This window comes from Neoarius graeffei, chromosome 23 (assembly GCF_027579695.1).
Source record: "Neoarius graeffei isolate fNeoGra1 chromosome 23, fNeoGra1.pri, whole genome shotgun sequence".
NCBI lineage: Eukaryota > Metazoa > Chordata > Actinopteri > Siluriformes > Ariidae > Neoarius > Neoarius graeffei.
In genome coordinates, this window is record NC_083591.1 from 27,943,518 (window position 1) to 27,966,186 (window position 22,669).

At 43.3% G+C, this 22,669-nt stretch overlaps 1 protein-coding gene and 1 non-coding gene across 10 annotated transcripts in view; both read left to right on the forward strand.

Annotated features, from left to right (window-relative positions):
• sdhc (succinate dehydrogenase complex, subunit C, integral membrane protein) overlaps window positions 1–18,828 on the forward strand; it is a 443,337-nt gene extending 424,509 nt beyond the window's left edge. For 3 of the 9 annotated variants that reach the window (XM_060906019.1, XM_060906018.1, XM_060906015.1), the window contains exons 4-6: window positions 660–721; window positions 1,221–1,384; window positions 18,583–18,828. In XM_060906019.1, the coding sequence (XP_060762002.1) occupies window positions 660–721; window positions 1,221–1,384; window positions 18,583–18,687 (331 nt within the window). In that variant the 3' untranslated portion in view covers window positions 18,688–18,828. Of the gene's footprint in view, window positions 1–659; window positions 722–1,220; window positions 1,385–4,573; window positions 13,462–13,919; window positions 14,109–14,248; window positions 14,636–18,582 lie in introns of those variants that run through there. The other 6 variants (XM_060906014.1, XM_060906016.1, XM_060906017.1 and 3 more) reach the window with 6 other exon arrangements.
• A 3,111-nt stretch (window positions 18,829–21,939) lies between these two features.
• Window positions 21,940–22,013, forward strand: trnar-ucu (transfer RNA arginine (anticodon UCU)). The gene has a single exon. It is a non-coding gene; the product is annotated as a tRNA-Arg (tRNA).
• Window positions 22,014–22,669: the final 656 nt, after the last annotated feature.

The window sequence follows — 22,669 nt, forward strand, 5'->3', positions numbered from 1 at the left end:
GAACTGAATGGTGAAGATTTAGAAAACATAGCGAGTCAGTGGGTGGACACTGACAACACTACACTGGTAACATTGGGAACAGACAAAGAAGTCCTTGCCTCTCCATTCATAACCCTTTAACTCAGCCAGTGAACTGCGATAGTGACTCGGAAGGAGAAATTTGAGATGAGAATGTGCCTAAAAGTTTGCATATAAAGTGAGTGGTGTGACAAGAAAAGCTCACTGGCTCCATAGTCACTTTTAAATTATGTCCTAATATTTGACTCCTTGGATTATGTTTGTAAAACAAATCATCTGTACTGGGGGGTGTCAAACTCCTTTTTTTTTTTCCCCCCTTCTTTCTCCCCTCCCCCCTCTCACATTTAAAGGGGTCCCTGGCTACAAAATGTTTTTAGCAACCCTGATCTTCATAATGCAATCTTCCTATTCACATTCCACCTCCTTACAACTTTTAACAGCCAGTCTGGCATTCATTAGATGTTGGCAGTTATTCAAACGCATAAAAAGAGAGTATTTCTGGCATTTTAATTTTCAACCTTCCATCCATGACAATTTTAACAAGGTTGTAATTGTTTTGTCATATGAATTGCATGTGGATTTTGTCGTTATGGTGACTATATGACAGGAGCTGGTGTTACTATGGTAACTGTGCCTTGCAGGTGGTCAGTCCCCATGATGATGTCAATCACTCACAGAGGAACAGGCGTAGGGCTCAGTGCAGGTAATACATGCATGCATGCATACATACAAACTGTCCTCTAATCAATATGACAGGAAATATTTCATTTTACTTGTCACACTAATGAACTATAATTCCATCAAGAAAATACTTCCTGATTTTACTTTGCCAGAATGTGTAAAATATGTTCTCTATGTTGAAAATGGATGCTATCGGTTGGCTTATTTCAAATACAGGAAAGACATATTCACTAAACATTTCTTTAATTAAAACTAACTGTTAAAACTAACTGTTAAACCAGTCATTGATCGCACTGCCCAGTCATGCTCTGTCATTTGGCTAGGCTGAAAATATATTTTATTGACTGGTATTATTTCAAATCTAGTGTCCTGTAAATCTTTGTCTGGAGTTGTCTGTTAAACCAGTTAATGCTAAGAAGGTGACCTATAACTGCTTAGTGTGGTGTGATTTTGTTCAGTGTTAACAGTATTATTGCTGTGTAAATAATCTAAGTGGATTTGATATTTCCTATTTTGGTCAGGTATTTCTGCTTTTGCGGCTGCTGCGCTAGTGTTGCCAGGCAGTTTTCCTTACTACCTGGACCTAGTCCACTCGTTCTCTGTGGGTCCAGCCCTCATCACCACAGCCAAATTCGCCCTGTCCTTCCCAGTGGCCTACCACACTTACAATGGCATTCGCCACCTGGTAAACACACACATGCAACATTACAACTATCAAAGTCGCCCTACCACAGCAGGTGCTTGTACACTGTACATATAAAACAGTTCTTTCTGACTTAGGTGCATGTGTGGCAGCAGTGATGCTGTAAAATGACAACTGTTCAATCAGGGGTGGAGTATGTGGTGTGTGTGTGGTGGTTTTTTTTTTTAAATCCTTTGCAGGTTGAACTGGCACCTTCCACATCAATTGTCACCCCACTTCCATAGCCACTGGGTCATTATATTACTCATTCACTTTTAAGTTAGTATTTTTATCCTGGTGAAGTTTGCAGTGAATCTGGAGCCTATCTTGGGTAATACTTTGTGTGAGGCAAAAATACCCCCTGGAAGGGATGCCAGTCCATCGCAGAGCACCATGCACATACACACACGCACCTAGTGGCCTAGGTGCAGGTTGCCTAGTGCCTCTGAATGGAGATAAGTTGCTTCCAGCACAGAGTGCACATGTTTGACATAAACGAGCAGTGGAGGGTTGTCATTAAAGGAAAATGAGTAAACATGGAAACTGAGCCTTTTAATGTGTAGTGGATTGATTTTCCCTAATATTATGACCGAAATTAAAAAAAAAAAAACGCCAAACAGCTTTTTAAAAGATATGTTTTGGCATATCTTATGCTATCTCCAGTTTAATGAGCCCTCATTAAACAGAAGATGGGATAAGATATGCCAAAACATATCTTTTAAAAAGTTGTTTTTAAAAATTTATTTTAATTTTATTGCCATCACGAGCTTATGGAAATATTATGACCTTAATGCACGTGTACTCTAACGCCGAAGTAAGAGTAGTAGGTACATTCTCTGTGAACTTGTTAGCCAGTAAGTTAAATGATTAATGATGACAGTAGTAGCTGCTTTCATTTAGCAATTAGTGTTATGTGCTGCAGAACATTATATTCTTTTCAAGGCATGCTTAAAAATAGTCTGAGGAACTGAATGAATGTGTCTCAATTTGCATTGCAAGTTAATAGGATTCAGTTATAAAGTTGGTGTGGTCAGTAAAACCTAATCTTTACACCAATTTTCCAAACACCGTTGATCAGAACAGGAAAAAATAAACTGGACTGTCAACATTCATTGCATTATGAGAGAGTCACCTGTGTTTCTTGCTGGTTTTTGAAGTGTGTGCAAAAGGTTGCAAACATATTTTTAAAAAAGTGATTTTGCATTTGATCAGTAAGTATATTGCTAGAAGTTAAACATTTGATAATGTAGTCAGTGAGCCTTATTCCACTCATTTTAATGGCTTATGATTTTTCTCATACTAAAATGCATGTACAGATTCAAACTTCATCAAACAAAACCCAAAAATAAACACTGTTTGCCCATCATAGCAAGTGCCCTGAGGCCCCCCCCCACACACACACACGTTTAAATAAAAAATAAAACTTTATAACAATTTATCCATTTTAAAAGTTATGATATTGCTAAAAACAGGTTTATATGGCTACAGCCATTTGCACTGAAACCGGATATCTGCTTATGATGTAACCGGATCACTAGTACACCGTTTCCTACAGTAACATGGAGCAATCAAATAAAGGCTTCTAATTAAAATAATAATCCCTGTGTGCCACTGCTGTGCACGCATGTGCGTGCATGCTCACTACTTCAGATGGGTTAAATGCAGAGAAAGAACTTCACTATGCTGTAAGGTATATGTGATAAGCTTCTAATTCTAAAAATCTAATCAGAAATTTTCTGGAAACTATGTGATTTTTATTGACAACAAAATATGCAAATAAATAGACTGACTGACTAAATCTCAATCGCTGGATAACACATACATAGTATTGATACTGATGTCCACTGTAAAGTGTCCATTGTCATAGCAGTGCAGTTCTTGCCATCAAAAAAAAAAATCACTTTTCTCAGTGAATAAAAACGAACAAAATCATTTAAAGTGCTAGTCTTACAAAAATGACATCACCCTTGGAAATTATATCTTATAAAACTAGACATGTTAAATAGTTTACTGTCTAGATTGTGTTTTAATACGAGACCAGAAACATGTTCTATTTAGCTGGTAAAGTTCAGCTCTTTGAGTCTGTCATTACATGAATGCATTACTGGTAAGTAATTGTTAATTCAAAGGAAGCGACCTCATACGTATGTGCAACGCTTGAAAGTTCGTGGCAATTCTGGCTTCATCTGCTTTGCAAAGTGTAGCAAGTTTTTAATTGTTATTATTATTTGTATTCCAAAACATGCTTCCTAAGAGCGGTGTTGTTCAAGTGTAGCTGGTTTATTAAAAAAAAAAACGGAAATTTGATCCATTATAGCCCAAATTCAGCAGGACACTTATGGAATGAATGGGTTAGATTTGTACGGACAGGACGGTTTGGTGTCTGCTCCATACATTTTGAAAATTTGTGAGGCAAATTCACGTAGACAGATCTGAGTAATGTCTGGTACATGGAGCAGTTCCTACAATCTGGAAACATAAGTTAGAAGCGCCATCCCAAAGAGCTCACCGCACAGTGTCAAGCTTGTGTTAGGCACTTGCTTTCACTTTCAGCACTGGAGCCAGCAGAAGCGGGTGACTCGTTGCGCCATATGCATTGTGTGCAACCAAGTCAAGTTTATTTGTACAGCGCTTTTAACAATAAACATTGTCGCAAAGCAGCTTTACAGAATTTGAATGACTTAAAACATGAGCTAATTTTATCCCTAATCTATCCCCAATGAGCAAGCCTGTGGCGACGGTGGCAAGGAAAAACTCCCTCAGACGACATGAGGAAGAAACCTCGAGAGGAACCAGACTCAAAAGGGAACCCATCCTCATTTGGGCAACAACAGACAGCATGACTTTAACATGAAGACAGTTTCGTTGATGTTATAAACTCCTCATTGATGGAAACTTGAGTGCAAAACTGTTCATGATAACTGCAGTCCTAAAGTTAGCAAGTCAACTGTAGTCCTCAGCCATAAAAGCATTACTGCAAGAGTCCAGAGCATCCTCCAGGTATAACCCTCAACTGTCCTCATGGGGCCGTCCTTCACAGGAGCGATGCGATAAAACTCCGACCAGACACAGGGCACCAGGGTGGATCAAGCAGGTCCGAGGAGCAGAAGAGGCCAGCATCTCAATCCCAGGACCAACATGTAACTCAGAGGGACAGATTGGGGGGGGGGAGAAGATTGGGGGGGGGAGCGAGTCACCCTCATGGGCAGTGGGCAGATGTGTTGCATCTGTATGGGAAACGGACTACCCCGCCCTCCACGAGTCTCCTGCTGCCTTGCAGGTCGGCCTTGGGGCTAGCGGAGTAAACCCCGACAGAAAATCAGGAGTGGAGCCCTGTAGGTGGTTGACTGATGTACCCGTCACCTTCCGGCAGCTCCTACATCCTGATGGGTCCCCAGCTGTCCTGACCCTGTCTTACTGCTGGACCAGGTTCCTCGGGACGAGAGAGTGAGGTTGGCGCTGCGCAACCCTCCTTCACTTTAAACAAAGTCCCATGCAAGTCATCAGTCATCCCTCATTAACAAGCCCTGTGGCAATGGGTGAGTGGCGAAGCGACAGGTGTGGGTACACTGGCAGTCATAGTCGCGGACCTGCACACAGGCGACTCAGGCCTAGTGGTCGTTCTTCACTGACTGGAGCAGAAGTGGAGTCCGGCAGCCGTCTGAGTGACTGAGCAGCCCTTTTTAGGACAGCACTGCTCACCTCCCCGGCACAAGGAAGGGGCTAGAAAAGGTGCCCCAAACATTGCCTGCTCCATGCCTCCTTGGCCGGCTTACCGCAGTCAGCAGGGACCCCATTCAATGCGGTCGAAACAACAAGAAGAAAATCAAGATAGTTCCTCTGAACATCGCCGCATGGAACATCCGCACGCTTCTAGACCGGGTCGACTCAAACAGACCACAAAGATGCACAGCGCTCATTGCCCATGAACTCGCCAGATACAACATCGACATTGCCGCCCTTAGTGAGACCAGGGTGGCAGACGAGGGAGAACTGACAGAGAGGAGCTCAGGTTATTCCTTTTTCTGGAGCGGACGGGCACCCGAAGAGAGCCGTGGAGTTGGATTTGCCATAAAGACATCAATTGTCGGCAAACTAGCTCATCCCCCGAAAGGGGTGAACGACCGTCTTATGACCATGCGACTTCCCCTATCCTACGGCAAGAAGTTCGCCACCATCGTGAGCTGCTATGCCCCCACCATGACCAACCCAGACGAGATCAAGTACAGGTTCTATGTGAACCTTAGTGCCATCATCTCCACTGTTCCTGCTGCAGACAAGCTTCTCATTCTTGGTGACTTCAATGCAAGAGTTGGATGTGACAGCATCTCCTGGGAAGGCATGATTGGCAAGCATGGAATAGGAAAGGGCAACAGCCTCCTGCTCCTCCAGGCCTGTGCTGAACATGGCCTCCTGATCACGAACACCACCATCCACCTACCCACTCGCAACAAGACATCATGGATGCACCCCCGCTCTAAGCATTGGCATCTGATTGATTTACGTCAACGTCAGAAGGAGGGACAGACAAGATGTGAGGATCACAAAGGCTATGTGCGGTGCAGAGTGCTGGACGGACCACTGCCTCATTTGTCTCCAAACTCAGCATCCAAATGCAACCCAAGAGAAGACCCCAGGGCACCAAGGCGCCAAAGTATGTTAACATCAACAAGCTGAAAGACAGCTTCACCAAGCAGTCGTTTGCTGACACTTTGGAGGAGCAGTTAGATGCCCCCATACTTGATGAGGAGGACGTTGAAGTGGCGTGGACCACTCTCCATGACATTGTGTACAACACAGCCATGGAGTGCCTAGGGCCACCTGCCAGGAAGCACAAGGACTGGTTCGATGAGAATCACACTGAGATCAAGGACCTTCTCGAGAAGAAACGTGCCGCCGACAAAGAGCGTCTCCACGACCCCAAGTCAATAGCAAAGAAAGATGCCTTGCGGAGCATACGCAGTAATATACAACTCAAACTGCGCGTGATGCAAGACTCCTGGCTGAATGCAAAAGCTGGCAAGATCCAAGGCTATGCCGACATGAATGACATGAGAAACTTCTACAACAGCCTGAAAGAAGTCTACGGTCCCAGCAGCTTGGGATCATTCCCCCTGCTCAGCACAGATGGGACCACGCTCATCACAGAGAAGGACAAAATCCTCGAGCGGTGGGCCAAACGCTTTGACAGCGTCCTAAACAGACCGTCCACCATCAACGACGAAGCCATTGCAAGACTACCGCAGATCCCAGTGAATGAGACACTCGATGCTGTCCCTACTCTGGAGGAGATTCAGAAGGCCATTCGTCAGCTGTCTAGCAGCAAAGCACCTGGATCTGACTCCATCCCAGCCGAACTTTACAAGGAGGGTGGCTCAGCACTGACAGACAAGCTTCTCAATCTCGTCCAGATAATATGGGCGAAGGATGCAGTACTGCAAGATTTCAAAGATGCCTTGATCATCCACATATACAAGAGAAAGGGAAACCGCCAAGCCTGCGACAACCATCGTGGAATCTCCCTACTGGCCATCGCAGGCAAGATCCTGGCCAGAGTCCTCCTGAACCGGCTCAACTTCCACCTTGAGCAGGGACTTCTGCCAGAAAGTCAGTGTGGCTTCCGGAAGAATCGCGGGACCATCGACATGGTTTTTGCTGCGAGGCAACTCCAGGAGAAGTGCCAGGAGCAGAATGTCTCCTTGTACTCAACCTACGTCGATCTGACCAAGGCCTTTGATACTGTAAGCAGGGACGGCCTCTGGAGAATCATGGCGAAATACGGCTGCCCCAGCAAGTTCATCATTCGACAACTGCACGATGGCATGCTGGCCAGAGTCCAGGACTGCAGAGAAACATCTGAACCATTCCCTATCACCAACGGTGTAAAACAGGGATGTGTCCTGGCTCCCACGCTCTTCAGTATGATGTTTTCAGTGATGCTATCGGATGCATTCACTGGTTCAGATGCCGGGATCGATATCATACCGACAGCTCAATCTTCAACCTCAGGAGGCTCCAAGCAAAAAACCAAGGTGAAGTCAATCAATGAACTTCTGTTTGCCAATGACTGCGCCCTTAACGCTACCACAGAAGCTGACATGCAATGTAGTGTCGACAAGTTCGCTGAGGCCTGCAACAACTTCGGCTTAACCATCAGCACAAAGAAGACAGAAGTCATGCACCAGCCAGCACCAGGGAGACCCTACATCGAACCCAACATTACCATCAACGGGCAAAGACTAAACGTGGTTGACAAGTTCACGTACCTCGGCAGCACCCTCTCCAGGTCCGTTGTCATGGACGACAAGATGAATGCCAGACTTGCCAAAGCGAGTGCCGCATTTGGTAGACTAAAAACGTGTGGACCCGGAGGGGTATCTCCGAGGAAACGAAGATCGAAGTCTACTGTGCCATAGTCCTCACTGCTCTTCTCTATGGGTGCGAGACCTGGACAGTGTACCGGCGCCATGAAAGGAAGCTCAGTCACTTCCACACCACCTGCCTTCGGAAAATCCTCGGCATCAGCTGGCAGGAGATGATCCTGGACACCGAGGTGCTCGCCCAGGCCGATCTACCCAGCATCCACACCATCCTGATGCAGTCGCAGCTACGATGGGCAGGACACGTCGTGCGCATGGCCGACCACCGCATCCCCAAGAAGCTGCCCTGCGGGGAACTGTCACACGGCAAGCGCTCCCAAGGAGGCCAGAAAAAATGCTTCAAGGACAAGCTGAAAGCTTCCCTCAAGGCATTCGGCATTGACCCAAACGGTTGGGAGCAGATGGTGCAGGATAGGGACAGCTGGCAGGCGGTGGTCAAGCGAGGGGCAAAAGCACATGAAGTTCAGAGGCAAACAAGAAAAGCCAACGCCACTCCAGCATCTGCCGCCGCCATCCTGTGCCCACGCTGCCCTCGCCTCTTCAGAGCTCAGATTGGCCTCATTAGCCACCTGCGCACCCACAATTAACCCCATCCCCCAAGCAAAGGTTTGACTCGATGGTCTTCATCATTCCGATGGACAAAGAAGACAAGACAGTTCAGCGAGTGCATAGCAGCCAGGAATGTGTTAGGGTTAACCTCCAAAACTACAGTTAAGGTCAAAATTATTAGCCCCTTTTGTGAAATCAGACATAACCCTTTTGTTTATCCATGAAAATGACAATTTCCAAAAATGTGTATAGTTTATATGATTCCAAAAGAGAAAAGACAGAATGACCACTAAGTTTGATATTTTATTCATGCTCTGACTTGTAACAAGAAAACAGAAAAATGACATGGTCAAAATTATTAGCCCTCTGACAATAGTCAATAGTGTACCCTTTCTGTGCCACAACTGACCTCAACCTCTTTGGATAGTCTTTTACAAGGTTGGCACATGTCTCTGTAGGTATTTTGCCCTATTCCTCCTTGGCAAAGAGCTCCAGCTGGTCCAAATTGCATGGTTTTTGGGCATGGACTTTTGTTTTCAGTGTGTGCCATAGATTCTCAATGGGATTGAGGTCTGGGTTCTGTGCAGGCCACTCTAGGACCTTGATTTTGGTGTCCTTTAGGAAGTTTTAGACCACTTTTGATGTGTGCTTTGGGTCATTTATCATGCTGAAAAGACCCAGCAGCGACCTAAGCCTAGACTACGAGCAGATGTCTTGATGTTATCCCTCAAAATGTCAACATAATCTTCCTTTTTCATGATCCCATGCACCCGAACAAGGCTCCCTGTGCCTGAGGCAGCAAAACAGCCCCATAACATGATGCTCTTACCACCATGTTTCACTGTGGGAACTGTATTTTTGGGGTTGTAGGCCTCGCCCTTCTTTCGCCAAACAAAGGCAAAATCCATGTGCCCAAACAGCTCCAGTTTAGTCTCATCAGACCAAAGGACAGACTTCCAAAACTCACCTTTAACTTTCAAATGTGCATGGGCAAAGTTCAGTCTGGCTTTGAGATGTCACTTTTGGAGTAATGGGGTTTTTCTTGGGCAATGACCTCGGAGCCCTCCATGATGAAGAGCCCTTGCTACTGTCTTCTTTGAGACCTCAACCCCAGAAGAGGCAAGGTCAGCAACAATCATTTTGGTGGATGTGCAGGGATTCTTGCCAATATCCCTGATGATTTTTCTCTTTTGGGATTGAGAATTTGCATTTTCGTCCATGCCCAGGTTTGTTACACACAAAATGGAACTCCTTGTACTTTGCAATGATGCATCGCACAGCTGTTCTAGAGACTGAAGCGTCTAGAAATGACAGTATAGATAGTTTTCACATGATGTCACAGAGTCGGGGATTCCCTGGTGGCGGCCATCTTGGTGGGCCAGCTTACCATGCGGGTCACTGAGCACACATTGTAGCGCGCGAGTTACATTCATTTATATATTATTTACATTTATAGTTACATTGCTACTATTTAAAGCTAGCAATGGTGCAGACTTGTTGTATTCACGGCTGTCGTAATAGGTCAGATGATGATATCAAGCGGAGCTTTTATGGAATTCTCACTGTACGGGAGCACGAAGGTGAGCAAACAAAGAAACTCAGCATACAAAGGAGAAATCTATGGCTTGCGAGAATCAACCGCAAGGATTTTCAGCCTTCCAAACACAGCAGAGTCTGCTCCGATCATTTTATAAGTGGTAAGTTGTTTAAATAAACAATCAATTGTGTTTAAGTTTGTTTTTGGAAACCAAAACATCGTGTAAACAATCTCTAGAGAATGCCTAACTGGAACCGCTGAGTGTACGTTTACATTGTAATGTACACTAATATTGCTCACGCAAGGGTCATTTTTGAAAAACATTTGTCTTAAATCAACTCGATATTATACACACACATATTTATATGCAGTGTTGAGAGCTCTAAAATTCCAATGTTTACATGCCTTGGCTGTAATTAGGACACAGCTCTCACTGGTTTTTATATGGCGGACTTCACGGACCCAGCCACAGACAAAATAATTGTATGACTCCAGCGACTTGTATGCTTTGAGGTTATCAAGTGTGTAGGCGCTTTTAGTATTTACGAAATAGTTCACAATATCAAGGTACGATATGGATGGCAGCCCTGCATAGTCACTGGAAAATGCTTCTTTGTCCACTTCGTAGGGGTCAATTCCCCCAATCAAGGCCAGTTTGGCTGCATACCGTTGTCGTGAGATGTCGTCCAATGTATCCATATACTTCTGTTTGCTTGATTTTGCCGACATTGTTCTTTATTTTAGAAAACTGACTATATAACTTAATAAATTCGTCCGAGACAACGTGGCCGGTAGTGGCGATGGTCCGTTTTGTTTGCCCACCAAGATGGCGGCTGGGGGGCGTTCCCCGGGATGCCGTGACGTCAGTGAAAACTATCTATAGCCTTCCCTCTTGGTATGGGCCTCAGCTATTTTCTTTCTGAGGTCCAGAGTGATTTCTTTTGTCTTCGGCATGGCTTTAAATGCAGATCCCTCTCAAATGTGTTCAACTGCCTCTAGGCCTGTTCCTTCAAGTCCATTAAGTAACAATCAATGCTGATTTGTATGTTCAGGTGTTGTCTGGGAACTAATTGACTGCACAGGTGTGGCTTGAAAGCTGACAGTCTGGTTGTTTTGTTTTTAAAAGCAAGAAAATTTCATGGGAGCTAATAATTTTGACCACCCCATTTTTCACTATATTTAAGATTAAGGATACTTAAATATTAATCTTGCATTCCAAAATGCACCAGATACTACGGAATAACACTTGTGAATGGTTGATATTTTAAAATTACATCAGTGTTACAAATTTTGGGGAGAATTTTATAGTAAAGTTCCAAAATTTCATGGGGACTAATCATTTTGACTTAACTGTAAGTTGCTCATAAAACTACAACCTTTTCTGGTTGTAATGGTCCCAATTAGGACCATGTAGACCCTTTCTATTTTGTGCTACGTTAGGTGTGTGGGGGGGGTCGGCGCACAATTACCGTTATTGATTTTTACTAAAATCACTGTATCTCTGCAGCTGTAAAATATTTTTACAATTCCAGTCTCTCATTCAAGTACTTTTGCAACTCTCACTCCAGACTTTACAAGACAGCCATTGTCATCAAGTTATACCTCGTTCCTCTAATTTACAGTGTGATAACTGCCTAACTCTGAAATCAGATAAGAAAGCTCTGCAGTCCAAAATTAAAAGGATGGAATGTAAAAGAAAAGGAAACATGCATACAAATCAATCAGAGCAACTAGGTGAATACATTTAAAAGTATGGTTGATTTTCTCCAATAACTCTTTCAGCAGGTACATATACAGGTTTTATTTATGCTTTTTTTTCCTTTATTTAATCTGACTTCAAATCCATTGCATTCCTAAGAATGTAATGGATCTAGTGTGCCTAAAGCCCCAGCCCCACAATACCGATAACTTTGCTTACTTATGGCTGTCTGTCTGTTGATATTCGACGATGATGTTCTCCTCTTCATTGTCATCTTTGCCTTCCCAGGTCTTGTTGCTGTTAGGGTTGTTGCGGTCTGTCGCCGTCTCTCATGTGCCCACTCATGAGCAAGAAGCCTGATCCTGGGACAACGGCGACAGGCGAAGGGACCAGGTGCGGGAGCAGAGGGAAGGAATTGCCGAAGGTGTTGCTGGGCCTGTTTCTCCTCCCTCAGCCTGGTCTGTTCTTCCTCAAAGTGGTGGACTCCCTGGGACACCATCTGCTTTCATTTCACACAGTCGTTGGCGAGGATCTCAAGGTCGACAGGAGGGATGTTGCACAACTGCAGGGACCACTTCAAGAAGTCCTTCCAATGCTTCTTAGGGCTTCCACAGGAGCGGGTCCCTTCTGTGAGTTCTCCATAGAGGACCATTCGGGGCATTTGGATGACATATCCAGTCCATCAGAGGACACGATGGAGGATCAATGACTTCACGCTTGTGGAGTTAGCCTTGCTGAGGATCTGCGTGTGGGGGATCCTGTCCTCCCAAGTCACTCCAAGGATGCGTTGGAGGCAATGCATATGGAAGGCTTCAAGGGACTTGATTTGCTTCCTGTACAACATCCTGGCTTCACATCCATAGAGAAGGGTTGAGATGCAGACTGCATGATAGACCGCGACCTTTGTGCAGATGCAGAGGTTGTGGTTCATGAAGACACATTTACGGGGGCGGCCAAATGCTGAAGAAGCATGCCTGATACGGGAGGTAATCTTTTCTTCATTCAATGAGACGTCATCAGAGAGAATGCTACCGAAGTACGTGAAAGCACTTGTGTTCTCCAGTACTGCATTGTCGATTGTGATGATCATTGGGGGCTCATTGTGGAACAGTGAAGACTGCAGGGTCCGAGTCTTCATGACCTTGACGGTTAGTCCCATCCATGTATAGGCTGTTTGAAGGGACGGAACAGTCCTTTGAAGGCCTGCAGGATGGAGGGATATGCCAGCAGCGTCATCAGCATATTGGAGTTCAATGATTGTCATCGTAGAGGTCTTCGTGTGGGCTGAGAGACGCCGAAAGTTGAAGGTTACCATCCAAGCGGTAACGGATTTGTACGCTGTCGTGCGCATTGAGTGCATTTCTGGAGAGAAGGGTGATGCCAGCAAGGTAGACAGTGAAGAGTACTAGAGTGATGATGCATCCTTGCTTCACGCCGACCATGACTTTGAATGCAGAGGACGTTTCCCCACTGACAAGGACCTTTGCAGTCATTCCATCATGGAACTGACGAAGAATGGTGAGGAATTTTGGAGGGCAACCCAACTTGTATAGAAGGTTCCAGAGCATCTTGTGGTTCACAGTATCCAATGCTTTGTGCAGGCCAATGAAGGCAAACGTGATATCCTTTTGATGTTCTCTTGCTTTTTCCAAAAGCTGATGGGAGATGATCATATCAATGGTGCTGTACTCAAAGTGGAATCCAGTCTGCGACTCCGGAAGTACTCTGTCAGCAACATGTCAGATGAGACAGTGGAGCATAACTCGGGTGAGTGTCTTTCTTGCAACATCCAACAGAGAGATGCCTCGACTATTGCCACAGTTGGAGTGGCCCCCCCTTCTTGTAGATGGTGACAATGGTGGAGTGTTTCCATGTATCGGGGATGGTGCACTGCTTCCAGCAAAGTGAAAAGTCGGTGAGTTTCATGAAAAAGTAAGGTCCACTGCACACTTCACCGGGTATCGTGTCTCCACCAGGAGCTTTCTTGTATTTCAGGGAATGGACAGCATATGGACAGCATATCAGACTTCATCAAGGGTGGGACATTCATCCAGCTCAGAAACTTGAGGGAGTGTTGAGTTTTTCAAAAGCTGTAGGGCCCGATGGGCTGACTCTATTAAACAGTTCCCCAAAATGCTCTGCCCATTGGTCTAGAATGTCCTATTTGTCCTTAAGAAGAGTGCTACCATCTGCGGATTGGGCGGGAGCCACCATACGCCGAGTGGGGCCATAGATGCCTTTGATGGTGTAGAATTTGTAGGTGGTGGTGTCAGCAAAATGTTGGATTTCTTGAGCTTTGTTGATCCATCATCTCTTCTGGATCTCACGAAGCCTGCATTGTGTAGTTGACCTTGCCTTTTTCCATTCTTGTAGGAGGACCTTTGATGCTGGGTTCACCAAGGAGGCTTGGTGTGCAGCATTCCTGGCCTCCAGCAAGGGATGCATTTCATCTGCAGCTTTGTCAAACCAATATGGGTTCTTCCTCTTGGAGTACCCAAGGACTTCCTTGGATGAGCTTTGGAGAGCATCAAGGATTGAATTCCACAGTTCCTCCACATGAAGGTTGGTTTCCAAGTCTGTATCCACAATAGGGGGAAGATTGTCAAGCCTTTTGCAAAGGTCATCACGTAGAGCTTGTCTGGTGTCGATGTTCCCAATCGATGCAACATTGAGTCAAGGTTTGGGTGGTTGCTTTCTTGCAGATGGTCGGAGAACTACTTGAAGGATGGTCTGGACAAGCCTGTGATCAGTCCAACACTCAGCACCATGCATGACCCATATGATCATGACATCTCGGATGTCACGACAGCAAATGATAGTGTAATCCAAGAGGTGCCAGTTCATGGACTGTGGGTGCATCCAGGTTGTTTTCAATACCAAACATGCATCTCAATGAAATTAGGGTTTCTAAACATATAGAAGATGAAAAGGAACATTATTGCTTTTCTTCTAATTTGTTCAAGTATTGACATGAGCCTGACATATGAAAAATGATTTGCAAAAGGGCTTGTATCCTTGGCAATTACAAAACTCTTTTCTGTGTTACAGTGGTGCTTGAAAGTTTGTGAACCCTTTAGAATTTTCTATATTTCTGCATAAATATGACCTAAAATATCATCAAATTTTCACACAAGTCCTAAAAGTAGATAGAGAACCCAGTTAAACAAATAAGATAAAAATATTATACTTGGTCATTTATTTATTGAGGAAAATGATCCAATATTACATATCTGTGAGTGGCAAAAGTATGTGAACCTTTGCTTTCAGTATCTGGTTTGACCGCCTTGTGCAGCAATAACTGCAACTAAACGTTTCCGGTAACTGTTGATCAGGCCTGCACACTGGCTTGGAGGCATTTTAGCCCATTCCTCTGTACAGAACAGCTTCAACTCTGGGATGTTGGTGGGTTTCCTCACATGAACTGCTCGCTTCAGGTCCTTCCACAACATTTCGATTGGATTAAGGTCAGGACTTTGACTTGGCCATTCCAAAACATGAACTTTATTCTTTAACCATTCTTTGGTAGAATGACTTCTGTGCTTAGGGTCGTTGTCTTGCTGCATGACCCACCTTCTCTTGAGATTCAGTTCATGGACAGATTTTCTGACATTTTCCTTTATAATTTGCTGGTATAATTCAGAATTCATTGTTTCATCACTGATGACAAGCCGTCCTGGCCCAGATGCAGCAAAACAGGCCCAAACCATGATACTATCACCACCGTGTTTCACAGATGGGATAAGGTTCTTATGCTGGAATGCAGTGTTTTCCTTTCTCCAAGCATAACATTCTCATTTAAACCAAAAAGTTCTATTTTGCTCTCATCTGTCCACAAAACATTTTTCCAATAACCTTCTGGCTTCTCCACGTGATCTTTAGCAAACTGCAGACAAGCAGCAATGTTCTTTTTGGAGAGCAGTGGCTTTCTCCTTGCAACCCTGGCATGCACACCCATTGTTGTTCAGTGTTCTCCTGATGGTGGACTCATGAACATTAACATTAGCCAATGTGAGAGAGGCCTTTAGTTGCTTAGAAGTTACCCTGGGGTCCTTTGTGACCTCGCCGATTATTACATGCCTTGCTCTTGGAGTGATCTTTGTAACAATAGTCTTGAATTTCCTCCATTTATACACAATCTGTCTGACTGGATTGGTGGAGTACAAACTCTTTAGAGATGGTTTTGTAACCTTTTCCAGCCTGATGAGCATCAACAATGCTTTTTCTGAGGTCCTCAGAAACCTCCTTTGTTCGTACCATGATGCACTTCCACAAACGTGTTGTGAAGATCAGACTTTGATAGATCCCTGTTCTTTAAATAAAACAGGGTGCCCACTCACACCTGATTGTCCCATTGATTGAAAACACCTGATTCTAATTTCACCTTTAAATTAACTGTTAATCCTAGAGGTTTACAAACTTTTGCCACTCACAGATATGTAATATTGGATCATTTTCCTCAATAAATAAATGACCAAGTATAATATTTTTGTCTCATTTGTTTAACTGGGTTCTTTTTATCTACTTTTAGGACTTGGGTGAAAACCTGATGTTTTAGGTCATATTTATGTAGAAATATAGAAAATTCTAAAGGGTTCACAAACTTTCAAGCACCACTGTATTTAGATGCTTGTCTATACAGTCTATATTACTATTTCACCCAATGAATTGTACACACTGCTGAATATTTGATCACCACTCATGGTGTCTGTTGGTACATACGTACATCATTAGTCTGTGTATATCTGATAACCAAATATAATGTCCTTTTTAAACGAGTGGAAGTTTGGTCTGGCTTTTACTTGCTTGATTCACAAGTTTAGCATCAGAGTGGGATGGGTTCCTTTACAGTTTCATATACCAGTGATAATGTAGTGTAGTAGTCTCATTCTCATCTCATTATCTCTAGCCGCTTTATCCTGTTCTACAGGGTCGCAGGCAAGCTGGAGCCCATCCCAGCTGACTACGGGCGAAAGGCAGGGTACACCCTGGGGCTACGTTTACATTACGTCGAATCAGCGGATCATCAGATTAACGTTCTTAAAACGATTCGCGTTTACACTAAAACCGTTAGCCGTGCACACAGCAACGCCAATACGTGGATACGCTCGGCTCCGCAGGCATCCTGCACTCCAAATCACTCCGCCCTGAACAGCGAGTGCCCTCTGGAGGGTGCGCACTCCGGCCCTGCGCAGCTCACACAGCGCGCGAGTGAAGTGCACAAGCCACGATTCGGGACTGAGCCGCTGTGTGCGAGATCCCAGCGCATATCACTTACTACTTGCAAGTGGAAGGATGGCAAGCCTAAAGACAATCATAACTACACAATGGGCAGTATTTGCATCAGTATTTGCAGTATTTTCATACTTTTATACTCTTTAATGAAAGGTGATACAAGGAGGAAGTCCGCGCCGTTTTTCAGCAGTCGCGTCACATGACCAACGCCAGCGAATCAGGAAGGTGGATGTCACAGTGACGTTGTCCAATGAGACGCCAGCTAGAGCTCAGCACAGCGTATCCGCGTATTTTGAATGTTTACACAGCACCGGAGCTGACACGATCTGGATTGAATACGTGGACGCTGGCGGATTCCCGTTTCCAGGCGGTTTAATGTAAACGGACAGTGCATCCGCGAAGAAAACGAGACAGATACGGTCTAGTGTAAACGTAGCCTGGACAAGTCGCCAGGTCATCACAGGGCCGACACACAGACAACCATTCACACTCTCCTTCACACCTACGGTCAATTTAGAGTCACCAGTTAACCTAACCTGCATGTCTTTGGACTGTGGGGGAAAACGGAGCACCCGGAGGAAACCCACACGGACATGGGGAGAACATGCAAACTCCGCACAGAAAAGCCTTCACCGGCCACGGGGCTCGAGCCCGGACCTTCTTGCTGTGAGGCGACAGCACTAACCACTACACCACCGTGCCGCCCTAGTGTAGTAGTAACACATTTAATTGGTTGAAACCCAAAATTCCTTGTTATTGGTTAAGTTTATAGTACTGTTTCTGCATTGAAAATCTGAGTAAGGAAGCTTGAATGCTTCAGCATGAAAGATCTGAAAGTAAGAAAGATGAATTCAAACTGGAGTACATACTTTTCAAATTCGTGGGAGAGCAGCATAATTTCTGATGCATTCTGTTCAGTGCATGAGCAAAGATAATCACTTCATGAGCAGGATAAATTGTTGTGCATGTGTATATGAAAGAAGGAATCCTGCTGACAAACTGTTGTGCTCTCAACTTTTGGCAGTAAAATAACTCCATATGCAAACTGCATGATAAAATCAAGCACACTTGTCTCATACCACAGTGAGTAAATTGGTTCCTTTGTATTCAGAAACTGTTACATTGTTAGCTATAAAAAGGAACGTTATTTCATATAATTGTGTAATCGATTGGAAATGTATTTTTGTTTTAGCAAAACATTTGATGTTTTGAGAAACATGTTTATCAAAAATGTACCCTAGACTCGCATGTTCAAGTTAGAATAGCCTGAGGAAGAAATCAGTCTGTTTCTGATGAGCCACAGCAAACTCACCCATTACTCCTCATAATATGGAGATATGGTGTTTTATCTGTGGTAAATGCTGACTGACACTGTGGGGAATGGACCCTACTGAAGCAAAGAACTTTTGCTTTTACATCTCGGAACACATCATTTACCATTGTGGGAGGTTTATGTATTTATCTAGCTACTGTGGATTACAGTAATTTTTAACAAATCCAAATGATCACAAGTGTTTACACATCTGGACATTTTCTACAACCACAACACAGCTGCTGACAAAACTTGTGGAACTGTATGGAAAGTTATAAGTACTTGATGTAATTCCAATTTTATTAATGTATATTTAACATTATAAATTGTAGCCTGTTCTGCTAGTTTATGAAAGTGTATGTATACAAATGCCATTACTTAGACTTTGTTTGAGGGAACTGTCTGGTTATTTCAGTAAGCAGTGTGCATGATCTTAAAATGGATTTCAAGACCTCCATTTAATTTATATTCTCATCTTTGTTTTTATTTCAGATGTGGGATGTCGGGAAGGGTTTTAAGATCCCTGAGGTCTACGCTTCTGGCTACATTGTCATCTGTCTGTCCATTCTCACCTCCATTGCCTTGACTGCACTCTGAACCTGATGTAGAAGAAAAGCAGTGTGTGAATTTGTAGAGGAGAAAAACAAAAGGAAAATGACATGGTTTTTGTTGGTGTCTGTCTGTAGGTGCTCCTTGTGGCCCTGACTCATTAATAAAGTAAATTAAGAAATCTATCAACATATGAAGTGTGTTGTGCTTCTGTTTAAATGTTTATTAACTAGTGCTAAGGTGTGGCCAAAGTATTGATGGCCATATTCTGAAACATTCATTTCTGTAATTCATTTGAATTATTGCTGCAGTAAGTCACACCTTATTTGTTCCCTGAGTGGGAAGTGTTAACAGGTCTTTGAAGGAAATATTCAGTGTACTACTGAAAGCAGCCCGAGAAGTTCACCCTGAAGGAGAGGAATGTGCTGAAGGTGGTTATACAAGTATGGTTCTCAAGGGCAAAAAACAAAAAAAACGTCCACGCGCGCGCACACTGTAATTCAAATGCAGCACAGTGTATACAGTGGTGCTTGAAAGTTTGTGAACCCTTTAGAATTTTCTATATTTCTGCATAAATATGACCTAAAACATTAGATTTTCACCTAAGTCCTTGAAGTAGATAAAGAGAACCCAGTTAAAAAATGAGACAAAAATATTATACTTGGTCGTTTGTTTATTGAGGAAAACCATGCAACATCTGTGAGTGGCAAAAGTATATGAACCTCTAGGATTAGTAGTAAATTTGAAGGTGAAATTAGAGTCTGGTGTTTTCAATCAGTAGGATGACAATCAGGTGTGAGTGGGCACCTTTTTTTTTTTAAAGAACAGGGATCTATCCAAGTCCGATCTTCACATCACATGTTTGTGGAAATATATCATGGTACAAACAAAGGAGATTTCCGAGGACCTCAGAAAAAGTGTTGTTGATGCTCATCAGGCTGGAAAAGGTTACAAAACCTATCACTAAAGAGTTTGGACTCCACCAATCCACAGGCAGACAGATTGTGTACAAATGGAGGAAATTCAAGACCTCCCCAAGAGTGGTCAACCAACAAAGATCACTCCAAGAGCAAAGCATGTAATAGTCGGCGAGATCACAAAGGACCCCAGGGTAACTTCTTAGCAACTGAAAGCCTCTCTCACATTGGCTAATGTTCGTGAGTCCACCATCAGGAGAACACTGAACAACAATGGTGTGCATGGCAGGGTTGCAAGTAGAAAGCCACTGCTCTCCAAAAAGAACATTGCTGCTCGTCTGCAGTTTGTTAAAGATCACATGGACAAGCCAGAAGGCTATTGGAAAAATGTTTTGTGGATGGATGAGACCTAAATAGAACTTTTTGGTTTAAATGAGAAGTGTTATGTTTGAAGAAAGGAAAACACTGCATTCCAGCATAAGAACCTTATCCCATCTGTGAAACGTGGTGGTAGTATCATGGTTTGGGCCTGTTTTGCTGCATCTGGGTCAGGATGGCTTGCCGTCATTGATGGAACAATGAATTCTGAATTATACCAGCAAATTCTAAAGGAAAATGTCAGAACATCTGTCCATGAACTGAATCTCAAGAGAAGGTGGGTCATGCAGCAAGACAATGACCCGAAGCACACAAGTCGTTCTACCAAAGAATGGTTAAAGAAGAATAAAGTTCATGTTTTGGAATGGCCAAGTCAAAGTCCTGACCTTAATCCAATGGAAATGTTGTGGAAGGACCTGAAGCGAGCAGTTCGTGTGAGGAAACCCATCATCATCCCAGAGTTGAAGCTGTTCTGTACAGAGGAATGGGATAAAATTCCTCCAAGCCAGTGTGCAGGACTGATCAACAGTTACTGGAAAGATTTAGTTGCAGTTATTGCTGCACAAGGGGGTCACACCAGATACTGAAAGCAGGGGTTCACATACTTTTGCCACTCACAGATATGCAATATTGGGTCATTTTCCTCAATAAATAAATGACCAAGTATAATATTTTTTGTCTCATTTGCTTAACTGCATTCTCTTTATCTACTTTTAGGATTTATATGAAAATCTGATTATGCTTTAGGTCATATTTATGCAGAAATATAGGAAATTCTCAAGGGTTCACAAACTTTCAAGCACCAGTGTAATAAATAGATGCATTGCAAACTGCTCAGGAGCTGACCATTTCTTGCCATGTGCACTCAGCATCAAACCTGGAATCAGAATGGTTTAGATTTAAGGCAGCAAGAAATGTAATCTTAGGAGTTAAATTGTGGCATCACTGTAGCATTTACCACCAACCAATTAATTTTACCATGGGGTTATTAATACTGGGGCTTAATGGACTATTTTTAAAAATATAAAAACTATACCATTCTAATTGTGATTATACAGATCTTTCAGAATATTGGATTAATCAACGATGGTCATTTAAGTAATAGTCATATGAGGATTATCTTTAAATTGGTGCTTTATTATAATTTTTATACAGAAAATTTCCTCTGTAATTAAGTATTGATGAAGGCCACAGTTAACATGCTCTGTACTGTAGGCTATGGCCTGTATCCAAAAAATTATTTTTGTCTGATTCATGATTACCAAAGTGTAAAATATTGGATATTTGTAATTCCAGTTTCTCATTAATGTCGTGTTCTTTATTTTTTTTTCTTAGTAGCCTGTATTGTCATAAAATTATACATATAAATATTAGATTCATATATAATGTGTGTGTATATATATATATATATATATATATATATATATATATATATATATATAAAAAAAATATGAATCTAATATATGTATAATTATATACACACACGCGCCCATTAAATCTAAATTTAATGTTGATTTATATCTCATTTTTGTCTGTTGCTGTGTGTGATATATGGAACCACTTTTATATGGAATCAGTGTTTCACTCTTACCTAATATTTCTTTCCAAAAACAGCAAATCTATTCCAACCAGTTTTTGACAGGCTCGTCATAAGAAACCCTAACGTTTTGGGGAACATTTGAGAATATAAACATACCACCTCAACGAAAAAATAACCGGACGTACTGACCAAAAGGTGAAAGGTGATTACCAGTGAAAACCCCCCAGATGCCTCTATGCATTAAATATATACGTTCGAAAGAAAACATTTTGCAGTGCTGCTTTTACCGGAATGCCGACTGTAGTCCGCCATTGCGCCTTTTGAGTTGGTTATCCAGCGCATCCTAGCGTCCAGTCCTGGAATTACACATCAGAAAATATGCAATGGTCCTGATGCTGGTGAAAACAGAGGATGCGCGTGGTAATTCAGAATTTGAGCACGTTGTACGGGGAGTCAACCGGCTCAGTCTCTGTGGCGCAATGGAATAGCGCGCTGGACTTCTAATCCAGAGGCTCCGGGTTCGAGTCCCGGCAGAGATGTGTTCCAATTAACCCCACAGGAGGTGGTTGTGCCTTTTGTAATGCGTTTATTCTGGATGGGAAATAAAAGGAACTCTCTGACATTATAAGCCATACTCAATGATTCACTAAATTTGATGGAGGTTCATAATGTTTGGTTCTGCTTAATAGATGCAGAATAAAATAACACAACGGAATTACAAATAGGAGCTGGTGGAGAAGAAGATATTATATATATATTTCTGCTGCCCACTGGATGTATTTTTCTTTTTTGCACCATTCTGAGTAAACCCTAGAGGCTGTTGTGTATGGGAAAATCCCAGGGGATCAGCAGTTAGGAATACTCCAACCCATCTCATCAGGCACCAAGAATCATGCCACGGTCAAAATCACTGAGATTACTTTTCCCCCTATTGTGATGGTTCATGTGAAAATTACCTGAAGCTGTTGACCTGTATCTGCATGATTTTATGTATTGCTCTGCTGCCAAAAGATTAATGGGTGTAAATGTAAAATATATGTGTGTGGGCGGAGCGGTGGTGTAGTGGTTAGCGCTGTCGCCTCACAGCAAGAAGGTCCAGCTTCGAGCCCCGTGGCCGGCGAGGGCCTTTCTGTGCGGAGTTTGCATGTTCTCCCCGTGTCCACGTGGGTTTCCTCCGGGTGCTCCGGTTTCCCCC